At 40.9% G+C, this 14,680-nt stretch overlaps 1 protein-coding gene across 3 annotated transcripts in view; it reads left to right on the top strand.

Annotated features, from left to right (window-relative positions):
• The window catches only part of gpm6bb (glycoprotein M6Bb), a 191,565-nt gene that overhangs the window by 102,934 nt on the left and 73,951 nt on the right, over window positions 1–14,680 (top strand). Inside the window, exon 1 of one of the 3 annotated variants that reach the window (XM_073045811.1) lies at window positions 7,966–8,473. The exons of 1 other annotated variant lie outside the window; for it this stretch is intronic. In XM_073045811.1, the coding sequence (XP_072901912.1) occupies window positions 8,410–8,473 (64 nt within the window). In that variant the 5' untranslated portion in view covers window positions 7,966–8,409. Of the gene's footprint in view, window positions 1–7,965; window positions 8,474–14,680 lie in introns of those variants that run through there. One more of the 3 variants, XM_073045813.1, reaches the window with a different exon arrangement.

Raw genomic sequence — 14,680 nt, 5'->3', positions numbered from 1 at the left:
AGTATTCAGCCAGGTACGCCGTCTGGACTAGATGCTTTCCATGGATTAACCCTCCCCGAGGATGCTCTCACTTCAGCCTCAGAGGCTGCAATCCCAGGGTCGTTGGGGGCTGTGGGAGTTCATGAAATGCCTCCATGTCCTGTCAGCCAAAGCAAGCACAAAAGGCATTGGGCCCATCTGGGAGAGGAACCTTGTTGTCATTTATGTTGCCTGTTTTGCAGGGGGTGATGGCATCCAAGCCCTCTAGAACTTGAACCTGACTGTTGAGTAGTCGTTCTGACTTTTTATATAAAAAGACAGCTATTTTCAGTGTAAAGGAGTACACAGAGTAGCAAGAGAAAACTTGTACCTTAACATACAATTGAAGTGGTGTAATTTTGCGCTCAGTGGGAGAAGTGATTGTATCTGCCTTCCTGTTGTTTTACTTCCCCCTTGTCTCTTTATAGTTGCACAGTTTACTGCCTTCATTTTCTTGGACTGTTTGTATTAACAGAGGCCACAGCTGATTGCTTGTGTTTGTCATGGTTCTTCTTTTGATCAATTTTAACACAATATAGGTAGGAGCACAGTTGGCTCCAACCTACTACTCGCTCATATCTAGCCTCAAATCTACCTGAAATAGAATAATTTACCATCGTCATCAAATTCACTCCTGATTGCTGATAGAGTTCGATAGTGAAGGATATTCTATGTGTACCAATGCAAATCAGCAAGGAGTGTTTTGGAGCTGAAATGAGTCACTTAACAGAATCTTTTCACATGTCTCAGTCCATTTGAAAATAATAAATCAATTTTCAATTAGTGGTCAAGGATGTCAGTTTACTATAACATAGAGAGCATTACCTATGTCAAACAGTACGATGCTGAGATACATCCTAAGATGTGGTGAGTGGGACACAGTGATGTAACCTGTGGTCTTCCGGTGCTCCGGGACTTTCAACATCAGTCGCCCAGGCAACCAAGCCAGGGTTGATCATCCTGGTTTGTGTCCTAGCAGCATTGGTCCATGGCTCACACCTCTTGATCCACAGCCTCACTAGCAACTTGCCCTCTCCAAGTTTTCATTTATGATGGAAGACTGAGCTTATTGAGCTGAATATAAAACTTTATCTTGCTATTGACTGAAAGCACATCATATTTCAGCAGAAACATATGAACGGCAAGCATGAAAGGAAGCTCACTGAAGCAAGTCGTTTGCTCCTGTGCAGACTTGTTGGACATTCAGGAGCAAATATCGAGCACATGAGCTGAGATAGAGCCAATGCAGAAAGAGATGAAGAGGCAGCCACAGAAAACTGGGGTGGACAAAGTAAACATCTCTTTATGTATTGTGTTGTCTGGAACAATGGCTAAGTCCATTAGACAAGTGCTTATATGAATGCTGTCCTATTGCTAATTATTTATGGTATCCTGGATACCAGGAAAAAGTAACGTCTGCTGCAGATGTGTGTGCACCTTGCTAGTGGTTAATGATTTACACATATATATTGTTCCATCAGTTTACTTGATAAATTTGAAGAACATTAGGAGAGTTTCTACAGCTTTCAGGGGAGCAATCTGATCATCACTATTACCCCTCTCCTTACTCCCCTGTACCCCTGCAATTTATTCCCTCTCTCATGTGTGCCTCATTGAGGCTTTTTTTTCACCTTCAAGTGGGTTGTATTAACAGTGGCCAATTAAACCACCAGCAGATCTTTAGGGTGTCGAATGATACTCCAAACAGTAGGAATGTGTGAACACCACACCCTGAGATCAGGAATGAAATGGTGAGTGAAGCTTGCAGTCTCTTCTGCACCATAGTGCTGAGGCTGGTTGAAGACTTGACAAAGGCCACAATGATATACCTAGTAGCTTTGACAATGATTCACATCAAGGTTTCTATTCAGTCAGTGGCATATTGACAATGTATGGAGGGATACAGGGAGAAGGCAGGAGATTAGGGCTGAGAGAGAAATTGGATTAGCCATGATGAGACGGTGGAGCAGACTCAATGGGCCAAATGGCCCAATTCAGCTCCTGTATCTTATGGTCTTATGGTATGAATGTCAAGGCTGATGAAGATGCCCTAAAAGCTAGCCAGAGCTCTGAGAGTAATTCTAAATGCTAAAGCTGAAGATTTTGAGATCAGAAGACAGAAAACTTGTAAATCTGTCAGAGGAACTTGTCTTCTTTACATTGCTTTGTAAATGATTCAGTTGCAGTGGGAAAATGTGATTGTCACTATGACTGCACAAACATAAAATCATCACTGAGTTGTTAATAGTTTGGTGTTGGTGACGCATTAGTTTAAGTTTCCTCTTAATGAGAGTGCAGGCAACATTTTTGATTTTTTTTCTATTGAAGAAAGTCATGTGTGTAATTTTGTTTTTCGGGAATGAACCTCATCTGAAATGTAGAGGATTTGTTGTTGGGAGTAGGGAGTAGGGAGTAGGGAGGGAGGGAGGGAGGGAGCACAGCACAATTCGTTCACTTTACTTAGTTTTGGCGTACTGCTTCAGGCATCTTACGGCCTTTTAGGAAAGAGCAAGTTTCATTGCATGCTGAAGTGGAGTCTGTCTCTGGGGTTGCCAAACATGGGCCTGGCCTCACTCCATTCCACGGACCTTGCCCCATTACCTGTCCTTCATAGAAAACTTTCTGCAGGAAAACACTTTTGACTACAAGTCTATCATTTAATGATTTGATGACACAATGAATGTAAAGAAAGATGTACAAATTATTGTTCTCCATAGATGTATTTTTGAAAAATATGATTGTAATGAAGTTATTTTCGGTACATGATTATGTAGCAAGTGAAGACTAGATACCAGTACTTTATTCCAAACGTTCTTTCTAATACATGAAGTTGTCCAGGGAGGTCTATAAGGTGACAATGCATTCACATCGCATTACTAATCCCAGTTAGTCAATTAGCCATGGTGCTAATGGATTCTTCTGAATTTCTTTCAAACTCGGCAGCCTCACTGTACCTTAGTCTTATACAGTACAGCAACTTGTTTTTTTTTATTTACACATACAGAAAACAAAAATCAGTGCGTCTTTCTTTACATTTGTTATGTCATCAAATCTAATATATTCTGTTAAATGTTGGACTTGTGGTCGAAAGAGTCGTACTGCAGGAACTTTTCAAGTGCCTCATGAGTAGAAAGCACTATTGGGGACCATGACGGAGCAGTAGGTATTGGACACAGCTGTGAAGAACATTAGATTGGTGAACTCTATCATTATAGCTGGTGCAATATAGTTGAGAGATAAATCTATAAATTATGAAGCAGTATATTAAGCCTGATTGTATCTCATAAGTCTAATACTGAAAAGCTGCTCTGTTGTTATTTTACCGATGTCAGAAAGCATGGTCATCATAGAAACAGATGTTGTGGAATGCATCGGTTTACTGAGTGCTTGATGCAGCCTCCTCTATATTGGTAAGACCCAATGTAAATTGGACCGTTTTGATGAGCACCTCAGCTCCATCTGCTATAAGCGGAATTTCCAGGTGTCCATCCACTTTAATTCCTATCCTTATTCCTGTTCTGAATTGTCAATATATGGCTTCCTTTTTTTTTGCATAAGGCACTCTTAGGGTGGAGGAGCAACACCTTATATTCCATGCAGGTAGCCTCCAACCTGATGGCATGAACATTAATTTCTCCTTCTGGTAATATTTCTCCTCCTCTTCCCTCTTCTTCTATTCCCCACTCTGTCCTTTTACCCGGTCTGCTAAGATGCCTTTCACTTCTCCTCTCCCCGCCCCCCCTGCCAGTGCCCCTCTTTCTCCCCTTTCTCCCATGGTCAACTCTGCTCTCCTATCAGATTCCTTCGTCTCCAGCCCATTACATTTCCCAGCCACCTGGCTTCACCTATCACCTTCCAGCGGGTTCTCTTTCGCCTCCCCTCACTTTTTTTTATTCTGACATCTTCTCCTTTCCCTTCCAGTCCTGAAGAAGGGTCTCTGCCTGAAACATGGCCCATTTATTCATTTCCATAAACTCTTCTTGACCCGCTGAGTTCCTCCGGCAGTTTATGTGAGTTTACTGAGGTGCTAGAGAAAGGCTGAGAGATCACCTCCGTTGACAATTGAGAGGGAGCTCAGCACACAAAAGGAATTGCTTATTCTCCATTAACTGCTACAATATTATTTCAGCAGACAATCTCATTTTTAACTTTGTAGGGCATAGGCTGAAGAGTAATAAGCGATGAAGTAACTGCACTCACATTGATGATGCAGAAAGCCCCCATGGAAATGTAGTAATCTCTGTAGCTTGCATTTTACCTGACTGAATGTGTTGTTTGCCAGTTCTCAAGGACTGCTGGCATCTCGCCTCAGGGATCCTCAGGAAGGAAAGCACAACTTTTAACTAAAGTTGTACGCATATACCACAGCAAAGAATAAATTTTAGGGCATGAGAATAATAATTACAGTCGTTACTGTAAGTCCACAGAAGTGGAGTTCCACAGGGATCAGATTTGGGGCTGCTGATGTTATTAATTTACATTAATGATTCAGATAAGAACATAACAAATAAACTAGTAAAGTTTGCTGATGACACAAATTAAATGGACAGGCTGATAACCTGCAGGCAGCAGGATCAATACAGTTAGATCTAAACAAAATCTTGAAGTGGGCAGATAAATGGCAGGTGAAATTTAAAGTGTAAGATATTACATATAGGAAGTAGAAATATTAGATATAAATATACAGTTGGGGGAGGGGTTTGAGTACATTATACGAGAAGGATTTGTGCGTCCTGGTAGACTCGTCACTATCAACATCTAGACAATTCGCAGAAGAGATTAGGAAGGCTAATAGAATATTGTGTTCTACAATGTGCTTAGTGAAGTTCATGTCAAGAGACATTCTCCTTAAGCTGTATAATGAGCTTGTGAGGTCACACCTTGAGTACTGTGTAAAATTTTGGTCTCCATATTGTGTAGGCACTGGAGAGAGTTAAGAGAAGGCCAACTATACTCATTCCAAGTCTGCAAGGTATAAGCTATGAAGAAAGGTAGAAAGAATTAAATACTTTTAGCCTTAGTAGACATAAAATGAGAGGAGACATGATAGAAGTGTTCAAAATCATTAAGTAAGGTGGGTGCCAGGTGCTATTTCAAAATTAATCCATCAACAAGCACACAGAGCCAGAAGTGCAGGCTGGTTAAGGGCAGATTTCAGACCAAAATCAGGAAGCATTTCTTTACACAATGAGGTGTGGACACATGGAGCAAACCACTGAGTTGTGTAGTTGAGAGCAGTACCGTAGAGACTTTCAAATCTAAACTTGATCGTTATTTCAACACGCTATGTGAATAGGAATGTAGCGAGCTTTGTTGGGCTGAACGGCCTGTTCTTGGCAAAAACGTTCTAATGTTCTAATAAATTAATATTTAATAATACAAATGCTACTTATCATATTTTGAAAATTTTACATATTAGAGAATGAAATTTCACACTAGAATTAGTCTTCAGGGCCACGTAGTTTAGAAACTGTTTTGACATTTCATCACAACTCACTTGCACCTCATGCAACTTCGTATAACATTCCACAGCAGAGCTCTTTTGTCCGATCGGATGAGCCAAGAGACTCCTCTGTTGGCCTGGGCACTCCATCTGAGTTGTCCTGATCCCACAGTGCCCCACGTGGGAATGGCTGTTTCCTCTAAGGTGCCAGTTAATGGGCACATCGGTTAGTTAAGTGCTAGATGACCTAGTTGGCACAAGCACTAATCATTAAAAACAGAATTGTTTCAATGGAATGATCCTGTGATGCCATCCCTGTGGGACATAGGAGCAGGGGGGGATTTAGGGTAAATGTAGTACCTCGTGTCTGCTTTGTTATTCCACTAAGGTTGTAGCTTTTAGTATCAACTTCATTTTCCGGCCTGAGTCCCGCCTCCATTTTTTCCTGGAATCCAAAAATTTAATGTGGCAACAAATGTTCTTAGTGACTCGGCACCTCCAATGGAAAAACCATAAAGTTTCACAATCTTCATCTCAGTCAGAAGCAGCGTAGCCTTTACCCTGAGTATTCATGCTCTTGCCGTAGTTTCCCGTATCAGGACAAACCTCTTCACAGCTTCAAGCTCCTGCGAACCAGTGGTGCTGAAGTGCTGCAGGGGAGCCATGGTTTCAGTTGCAATGCTTCCTTGACCAGCTCCAAGGGCAGCAGTAAACGGAACTTGCCTTTAACAATGCTGACCATGGATACTGGGAAGGATCCGAAGATACGACCAAGTGTGTGGAAGTGAGAGGTTATACAGCAGACCTTTTAAAAGGCAGAGAATACATATAAATATAAAAACGTGTGTGTGTATATGTGTAATGTATTGCATCTCCTGTGTTTACATGGGATGGTATCATGAGAAGATGTGGGTGAGGTTGGAAGAGCATACCCAAGCAGCTCAGCGGGTATAGTCCCTTCAGAATGTTGGAAGGGTAGTTCTGCCGAAAGAGTTTCTGGTACTGACTCAGAGTGAAGGGTATCTACTTGACTTCAGTTTACAATACCAACCCTGAAACCTGCTCTGCAGCCCCTCCTTAGTCATGGTGGGTCTGAATAATGTACAGGGAAAGCAAACAGCGTCCATGTGCACATTGCGTGCTGCTGTATGCTACGTTCCAGTATCTCTGTGCTTCAATATGTCAGGCACGTGGAAGACCCCCAAAAGAAAGGTGCAGCCTTCTTGCAGAGCCTGATTTTTCAGTGACCTTTGCTTTTTATTGAAAGAAGAATCACGTTTTGGTGTTCATTTTTACTCCCTGGTTTTTCAGATTTCATGCTTCTCTTCATATTTTGCACCTCTCCTGTTATTCACCTGCCTTCCTCACCCTCTCTCCAGCACTGTGTGCAATTCAGGAGAGATGGAATGACACAATGTAAAACCATTCCTCTTAACACAAGCATAATGTGTGCATATTCCAACCTTCTAGGCCAAATAAGCTGGTGCTAGGCTTTACTCTCAACAGAAACTGACAACAAATAATATTGCTATGAGACAATACAAAGGCCAACATTGTTCTAATCCAGGAGCAGCAAAAGATTTACATCGTGCTTGATTTCACTCATTTTAGAAGTAAACAGGGCCAGACTGGGAACATAGGAGTCTATGTTCCATCAACCGCATCGAACAGGTTGGACGGACTTCCCTACAACAACTCTGCAGAATCTAAGGATCAAACAGTTTAGAAGAAGGGAGGGGGGAGATTCTCATTGAAGTATGTGGAATATTGAAAGGCCTAAATAGCGTGGATATTGAGAGGATGTTTTAATAATGGGGGAGTCTAGGACCAGAGAGCACAGCTTCAGAATACAAGGACATCCTTTTATAACAGTGATGGGGAGGAATTTCTTCAGCCAGAGGATGGCGAATCTGTGAAATTCATTGCCACAGACAGCTGTGGAGGCCAAGATATTGGGTAGATTTAAAACGGAGGTTGATAGGTTCGTGATTAGATGGGGTGTCAAAGGTTATGCGGGGAAGGCAGGAGAATGGAGTTAAGAGGGATAATGATAATAAGTCAGCCATGATCAAATGGCTGGAGCAGGCTTGATGGACCAAATGGCCTAATTCTGTCTCTATTTCTTATGATCATATGGAAACCATATGTTAGTTCAGTACCTTAGGCTCTCTAGACATCACGCTCTCACAGTTATGACCTGTGGACGTTACTTTGTAAAAGCAAGACAGCAATTTAGGTATGAATCTTTTGTGTTACAATTTGTTTGTTAGTAAATATGTGAGTAATTACCGGTATGTTCTTTTTCAATCCAGAGTTTAAAAAAAGCTAGGCTTGAAGGGGAGTGAAGAGTAACGGTCTATTTTTCACCACATCCCATCAGATGCAATTAATTAAGGCTGTCATCTGTGTGGAAATTTAAAGCAAATTAAAATGCAGAACACGACTTAAGAATGCTCTTTGGGAAAAGTGGTCCTCTCATTGTGCAGTGACATGCATTCTCCCAAGAGACCAGTGCAGCGGGGATTTTTTTGGAGACTGCTGTGAGTAGACGGAGTCCCCTTTATTGTAGGGCACAAACTCTCTCATAATGTAATCAATTCATCCCTCCATTCTTTGTCATTTCATTTGGTGTGTTTTAGAGGAGAATCAGAAATGTACTTTTAAACTTTAGCTGGGCAGGAGCTTGAGCAGAATTTTAATTCAGCCGTGCTGGTTTAGAAGTGGAGCCCTCCGTGACGTATGTGAGACCATTAGCTGGCAGGGATCTTCATGGACCAGTAAGTTGAGTAAAATCGCCTCTGACAAGACCTCTGCATCTCTGGAAAGGACAGCGTTTACAAAAAGCAGCACTGCACGTCTCAATCACTGTTGCAGTGTGAGTTAAAGGTGGAGAAGGAAACAAAGAGACAGCGGGAAGTGTTGTCTCTGAATTTGCCTTTGTGTCTAGGATGAAGCCGGCTTTGGAAACTACAACCCCTGAAGACAATCACGAACTAAGCCAAGAAAGCAAAGGTATTGTACTATAGGGCTCAGCTCAGCAAAACCTCGCTGGTGATGAGGTCTGGATTGGGCTGGGGTGTTAAACGCGGCTCTGAATTTCACTGCTGCCATTACTGTTGTTAATGCATTTTTGTGCTTCATTTCTTTCAGAGATTAAATCCCAATTTTAAAAAAAAAATGTAGTTTTATCAAATTTGGTTAAAAATTTCCATCTGCATTGTTATTGCGATGCCACTGACACACGGTGGATAGGAACCCGGGTTTCGGGAGTGTTTGGGGTGTTGTAGGTGATTGATGTGACAGAATTCAATGCTTCACCAGACGCAGTAAATCTAGTCCAGTCGTACGCCTCTCACCAAAAGCCACCATCAGTGATTTAATGCTTTACCAGACATTAATAGGATTCACTTCTCAGAATAAGTCCTTTCCAAATGGAGGTTGTCAGCACAGTGTTCATCATCATCAAAATGCACATTTAGAGAGACTAACTGTTTTAATTTAATGCAGTATGAAATTTAATTCAGCTCCCACAGGGGTTAAAACTTCTTGGGCTAGGCAGAACATGATTGTGTACAGATATGCACTATAATTGCAAATAACTCTGCGCCAATTAGGGCTGACACAGCCCTACTTAAAGGCACAAGATTTTGCTGTTTTGGTCCATCTTCTTTGAATTTGAGATTTCCATAATTAAACCAATTATGGTCAATACAAATGGAAAAGCCTCCTGCCTGGAGAATTGTGCAGCATGTTATTAAGATTGTGTGCCCAGCAGAACAGTGGTTTTGCACACAGAAATGGCAATTACGGCTTTACACAGGGATATTTGTGTGGATTTAAACTGTAGACGTTGTGATCAAGTGTCTCAGCAGTGTAGGTTTTGGTTCAGATTCTGTGGAAAGGTTTATTGGTAATTTTTCTCAAGAGTGCATCATTTAAAAGCGAGTGGAATTGTATGATTAGGCTTTATCCCATTGTATCGCTGAAGTTGCCTTTTCCAGTTAATTTTGTAAGTGCACTGACAAGATGTGTGTGCTATTTTTCGATTAATGGGGGATAGTTTTCAAGGGGCCTTCAGCAAGGATACAACTGGTCTCCCTCCATTTTGTACCTGGTCCAGACGTGTCTCGGCATGTCATAGTGGGCTTTAGAAGTCTGAAGATTGAATGGAATCATTAGTTTTGAATCACCCCTTCCCTTTTGCAGATCCTCTTGCGATTTCTCTGGCCACTAGTCACTAGGGAAATGTGACTGAATTGCGGAAATCTGATGAGATAGATTGAGATATTGAGGGTTCCAAGACACATATCTGTCAGTGCAAAGTGCAACTCAAAATGGCTGGAATAAGGGCTTTTAGAGAACTTAAATCATTCTCTCATATGAAGGTTAATTATACTCATTAAGCCCTTCAGAAAACGTGAAATTTCCATATGCTGGAGAAACACAATGCTCTAGAGGTTGAATTATACTAGGTGCTCACCCCAAGAGTGTAGCTGAGCCTTGTGCTCCAGTGACTGCATACTAACGTACCACCCAAATGAGACAGGGTTCACTCCATTTACAGATCTAAGGAAGGTGGAGGCAGTGGTGAAATTATTAGATTAGTAGACTTGAGGCTTTGGTGAATGGATTATTTCAGATCAATAATACACAGAGTTTTAAAACTGGGTAAAACTTACTTGTTATGATATTTGCAAAACAACTGGACAGACAGAAAACACAGGTTGATCCAGACCTATATGTCACTCCAATCACACTGAGATCGATCTTAAGTGCTTCTTCAGTTAAGGAGCAAAAAGTATGGACAATAAAAGCCAGTGATATTATGTCCTATGAACTAGTAAATAAAAGTTCAGAGGCTGGGTCTGCACAAACAGATGTCCACAGGCCACATGCTTATTACCCTGGGATATCAAATGCAGGCGGCTGCTGTCTTCTTTTCTTTGGATGAGTTTTTTGGGGGTGGGGGAAGGAGTGGGAGAGGACAAGAAATCAGCTTGAAGCTTCTTCCATCTGATGACTTAAGCTGTTACTGCAAAACAGTTTAATTAACTGCAGAGATCACCTCCAAAGCCAAGCCATTTTTAGAGGCTACTAACAGCATGATGATTTGTAGCATTCTATTTGTCTTCCAGCTTTCAGAGCTACACGTCAGAAAGGAAATCAGAAGCTTATGAAATCAGGCTTCTCAAACAGGATAAAGTTTTACATGTAACTCTATTTCATTTGGGAGTAAAAGAATATTTGAGCTGGAGTCTTTTCAAAGAAAGAGAAGTGCTAGCCTGTTGCTTCTTTAAGATGGGAATGCTGAATCATTTGGTATAATTGGGATTATAACTAGAGCATAATGACACAATTGCAGGATATTAGAAGTATCCTGCATCCACAACATGGAGGTAGACCAATTGTATGCTTGCTGAAGGCCCCTTGAAAACTATGTTGAATTCTAACCCCATTAATCCAAAAAACAGCACACAAATTTTGTCAGTCCACTTAAAAAAAAAATTGGAAAAGGCAATTTCAGGAATGAAAATGTAATGAGTAAAGCCCAAGCACAGGTGGTGGTTTTTTTAAGTCTTTGCTTTCCCTGGTCTTGCCCCGTTGCCCTGTAATTGATTTTCCTTCAGATTTCCATCCACCCTCTCTGGTCCCCCTCATGGCCCTATAAAGCCATGAGTTTCAGATGGTAACTGCTCATTACATGAAAAGTTTCATTTCTTATAAGCTTTATCTAAAGTTTTACATCTGTGAGCTCTATTTATGAACACCATTGATTAACCAGTGTTCAAAATACACCACGCTCCAGCATCCCATTATTCTTTGTGTAAAGCAACGTTTGGCAGAATTAATGTTGCTAGTTCACATTGGGCCTCTGGTTTGAGAAGTTGTTTCAAATGATCTAGTCATGGAACCATTGCAGAAATGAATGGTGCAAGGAATTGGACTCGCTGTAAGTGGGTACTGTGGACTACTCTTTTTGGCTAAGAGAAGAGTGCTTCAGAAAGCTGGTCCTGTTTCAAAGAAGTGCAGCAGCACAGCATTATGGCACAGCCTTGTTTGATCTTCTTGTGGTCACAAGTGCGGATTGGTTGGAGAAATGAGCTTTTCAAGAGAGGAATTCATAAGGATCAAGTAGCCACAGGCAGACTGAAATGCACAGCTGATTCAATAATGTCTTTCTTTAAAAGAAAATCGTGCAGTAGACACCCACTTCGCCACAAAAAATGGTTACCAGTTCTGTGTGAGCTGTTGAGGTTAAGTCAGATGACTTTAGTAAGAAATGTAAATCTATTTAAAGGTTCAAATTGTTTTGGCCTTTCATTGAAATCCCACAGATTATACCGTATATAATGTGAAATTGAATAAAATCATCTCTATGTCCTCCTCAATCACTGGAAGTTACTGAGCAAGCTAATTTATTCCAACTTTGAAAGAAAAAGCAGTCAACAATGATGGGGCATGAATAATCAAATGTTTCAGCTGTTTTTTAAAACAACTATTTTATACAAAATCTCCTTTCAATGTATATTTATGGGAGTTTTTGTTTTGCTTTTCATCTCTAATTAATTCCAGCATTGGTTAAGATTCCTAGTCCGAATTCCCGTTACTATGTTGAACTTGATGCACCTTTAGACTTGCTAGTGAAACGCAATGGGTCCTTCAGACCTAGCACCAAATGTTAGTATCATCTCTCAAAGGAAGTCCAGAGAGCTATCATCAACAGTGAAGCTACGTCATTCCCAGTCTTGCAGGGAATTAGCTCCATACTATGGGTTTGATGGAGATCTTTCTAAAGAAATGTATTTGTCCAGTGAGTTGATCTGAATTGAACACAGTATAAACTGATGAATTTTGGAATTCAGGAAAGGGACTGAAAGATGCATAGAAATTAAATAATCAGGGATAGGCATTATTACAGGAAGAAAAACTAAAAGATCAGCCACAATCTTTTTGAATGGCAGGTACAGGAGCCTGAGGGCACATACTCAACAATTCAGGATTAGCTTCTTCCCCTATGCCATCAGATTTCTGAGGACATTGAACCCATGAACACTACCTCACTACTTCTTTCCCCTTTTTGCACTATTTATTTAACATTATATATTTACTGTAATTTACAGTCTTATGTTTTGCAATGTACTGCCATCACATAATTTCCTGACATGTGCCAGTGATATTAAACCTGATTCTAATTCTGAGGACCAAGAGGGCTATTACTGTGTCTTCATGTTCTTCCTGTTTTTAGGCTTTGAGTGTTGTATGATCGTCTTACAGAAGAAGGCTTTCATTTATAAAGTTTTTTTTTTAAACAATCCAGCTCATCCCATAGTGCTCATTAAATACAGAAGCACTTTATTCAAATGTTAATCATATTGAAATAGAAGAAAATGCAGTAACAAATCTCTACACAGTAAGTTCTAAGTAACAGCAGTCAACCAAGTAGCCAGATCATCTATTTCAGTTATTAGTTGATGAATAAATGTTGACTGCGATATCTGAAGAACTCCATGGAGTTTTCTAGTTTTCTGGAGTTTTCACTCCATGGAGTGAAAATATATATGCTGTTGCAAATAACTCCACGTGTTTAAATCTGCAGAGTTTAGGAAAGGAAAACAATATTTCAATGTGTAGTGGATTTATGTAGAGAGGTGGCAGGTTAAATTAACCATACTAGTACATCAATGAACAGTGGATCTTTCAGATTTAGTCATGAGATCTGATAGGGCCAGCATGTCATACCTAACCGTCCTGCAGAAGGTGGTGGTGAGTCACTGCAGTCTTTTGAGTGAAGGTTCTCTCACATTGTCTTTGGGCAGAGTGTTCCAGGATCTAGATCCAGGAACAATGATGGAACAGTTGTACATCTCCAATGTTGTGAGAGACCTAGAAGGGAATGTGAAACTGTTGAGAATAGAGATGTTTGAAGCTGCTGTGAAATGGACTTGTTGCAGTTTCTGATGGTGGAGGGTGTGAGCATCAGTAGTTTGTCAGGCAGGCTGCTCTGTTTGAAGTGATGTTGACATTTCTGGGTCTCCTTGTAGCTGTACTGCTCAGAGTGAGTGAAGGGTATCACATTACTTTTCTGCTTTGAGCTTGTGGATGGTAAAAGCTCTAACAGATCAAGAAGAAGCTTGTTGATTGTATGATACCAAATTTTTCAGCTTCTTTTATAGCGACCCTATTTAGATATCTGATCCTGTCAAGTTCTGGTCACTGGTCACCTCCAAGAATAGTGATAGTTGGACATTTAGCAATGTGGTGAGCATAAATTTGCAATGGGAATACTGTATCTAATTGGAGGATCCCATTGCCTTGCAAGTCTCACTTGATATTTGCCAACCCTTGCTGAATGTCAATATTATCTGAAGAGATGCGAAGGGAGTCAGCCACTCAGTCAGTCATTAGCAAACCTCTTAACTTACCAAGAGCATAGGTTATTAATGAAGCAGCAGAAGTTAAGCTTGGGATACTATGCCAAGGACTTACTGTAGTGATATTTTGGGGCACAAATGACTTCCCTCTGACAATCTCCCTTTTGGCAGTATGACTGTAGCCACTGGGCCAGATTACCCCTTGTGTTTGTTGTTTTCAGTTTTATGGGGCTCTTTGTCACCCTGCATTCTCACTGGACCTCTGGAAGTTGGCTTGTTTACTTGAGTACAGACTGTTTGTTACAGCGAGGTCAGATGCCAGGCTGGGCATCAACAATCAGGTTTTTGGTGAGTAAATGCCAATATGCCGCAGTTAACAAACCCTTCCATCATTTAGATGATTGTGAGAAAACAAATTGGTCGTAATTATCCATATTAGTTTTGTTACTAGGTTTCAACAAAAATAATTTTCTGCATGGTTGAGGTGATTCCAATATATTTACTGTAAGGAATGCTAAGGGCAGATTCATGTTAGTCTGGAGTACAAGGCTTTAGCACTACAGCCAGGATTTGTTAGGTCAGTAGTCTTCATTCGGTAAACTCACATGTTTCTCAGTTTGGTGAAGTCAATCAGTTTGGACAATGACTTTTGTGATGACTGGGACCTCAAAAGAACACTGTGATCCTTGGTTTGGAAGGTCTATATGAAGATGGGAGTAAAGTAACTCTCTGTCTCTGTCTCTCTCTCTCTCTCCCTCTCCCTCTCACACACAATCATTCAGTTGGCTCTCTGCTCTCTATGACCGCATGTGATAGGATTGCAGAACTTCCATCTGTTGCAGGATTG

This window comes from Hemitrygon akajei, chromosome 5 (genome assembly GCF_048418815.1).
Source record: "Hemitrygon akajei chromosome 5, sHemAka1.3, whole genome shotgun sequence".
NCBI classification, from domain to species: Eukaryota; Metazoa; Chordata; class Chondrichthyes; order Myliobatiformes; family Dasyatidae; genus Hemitrygon; species Hemitrygon akajei.
This window is presented reverse-complemented; position numbering and strand designations above follow the sequence as displayed.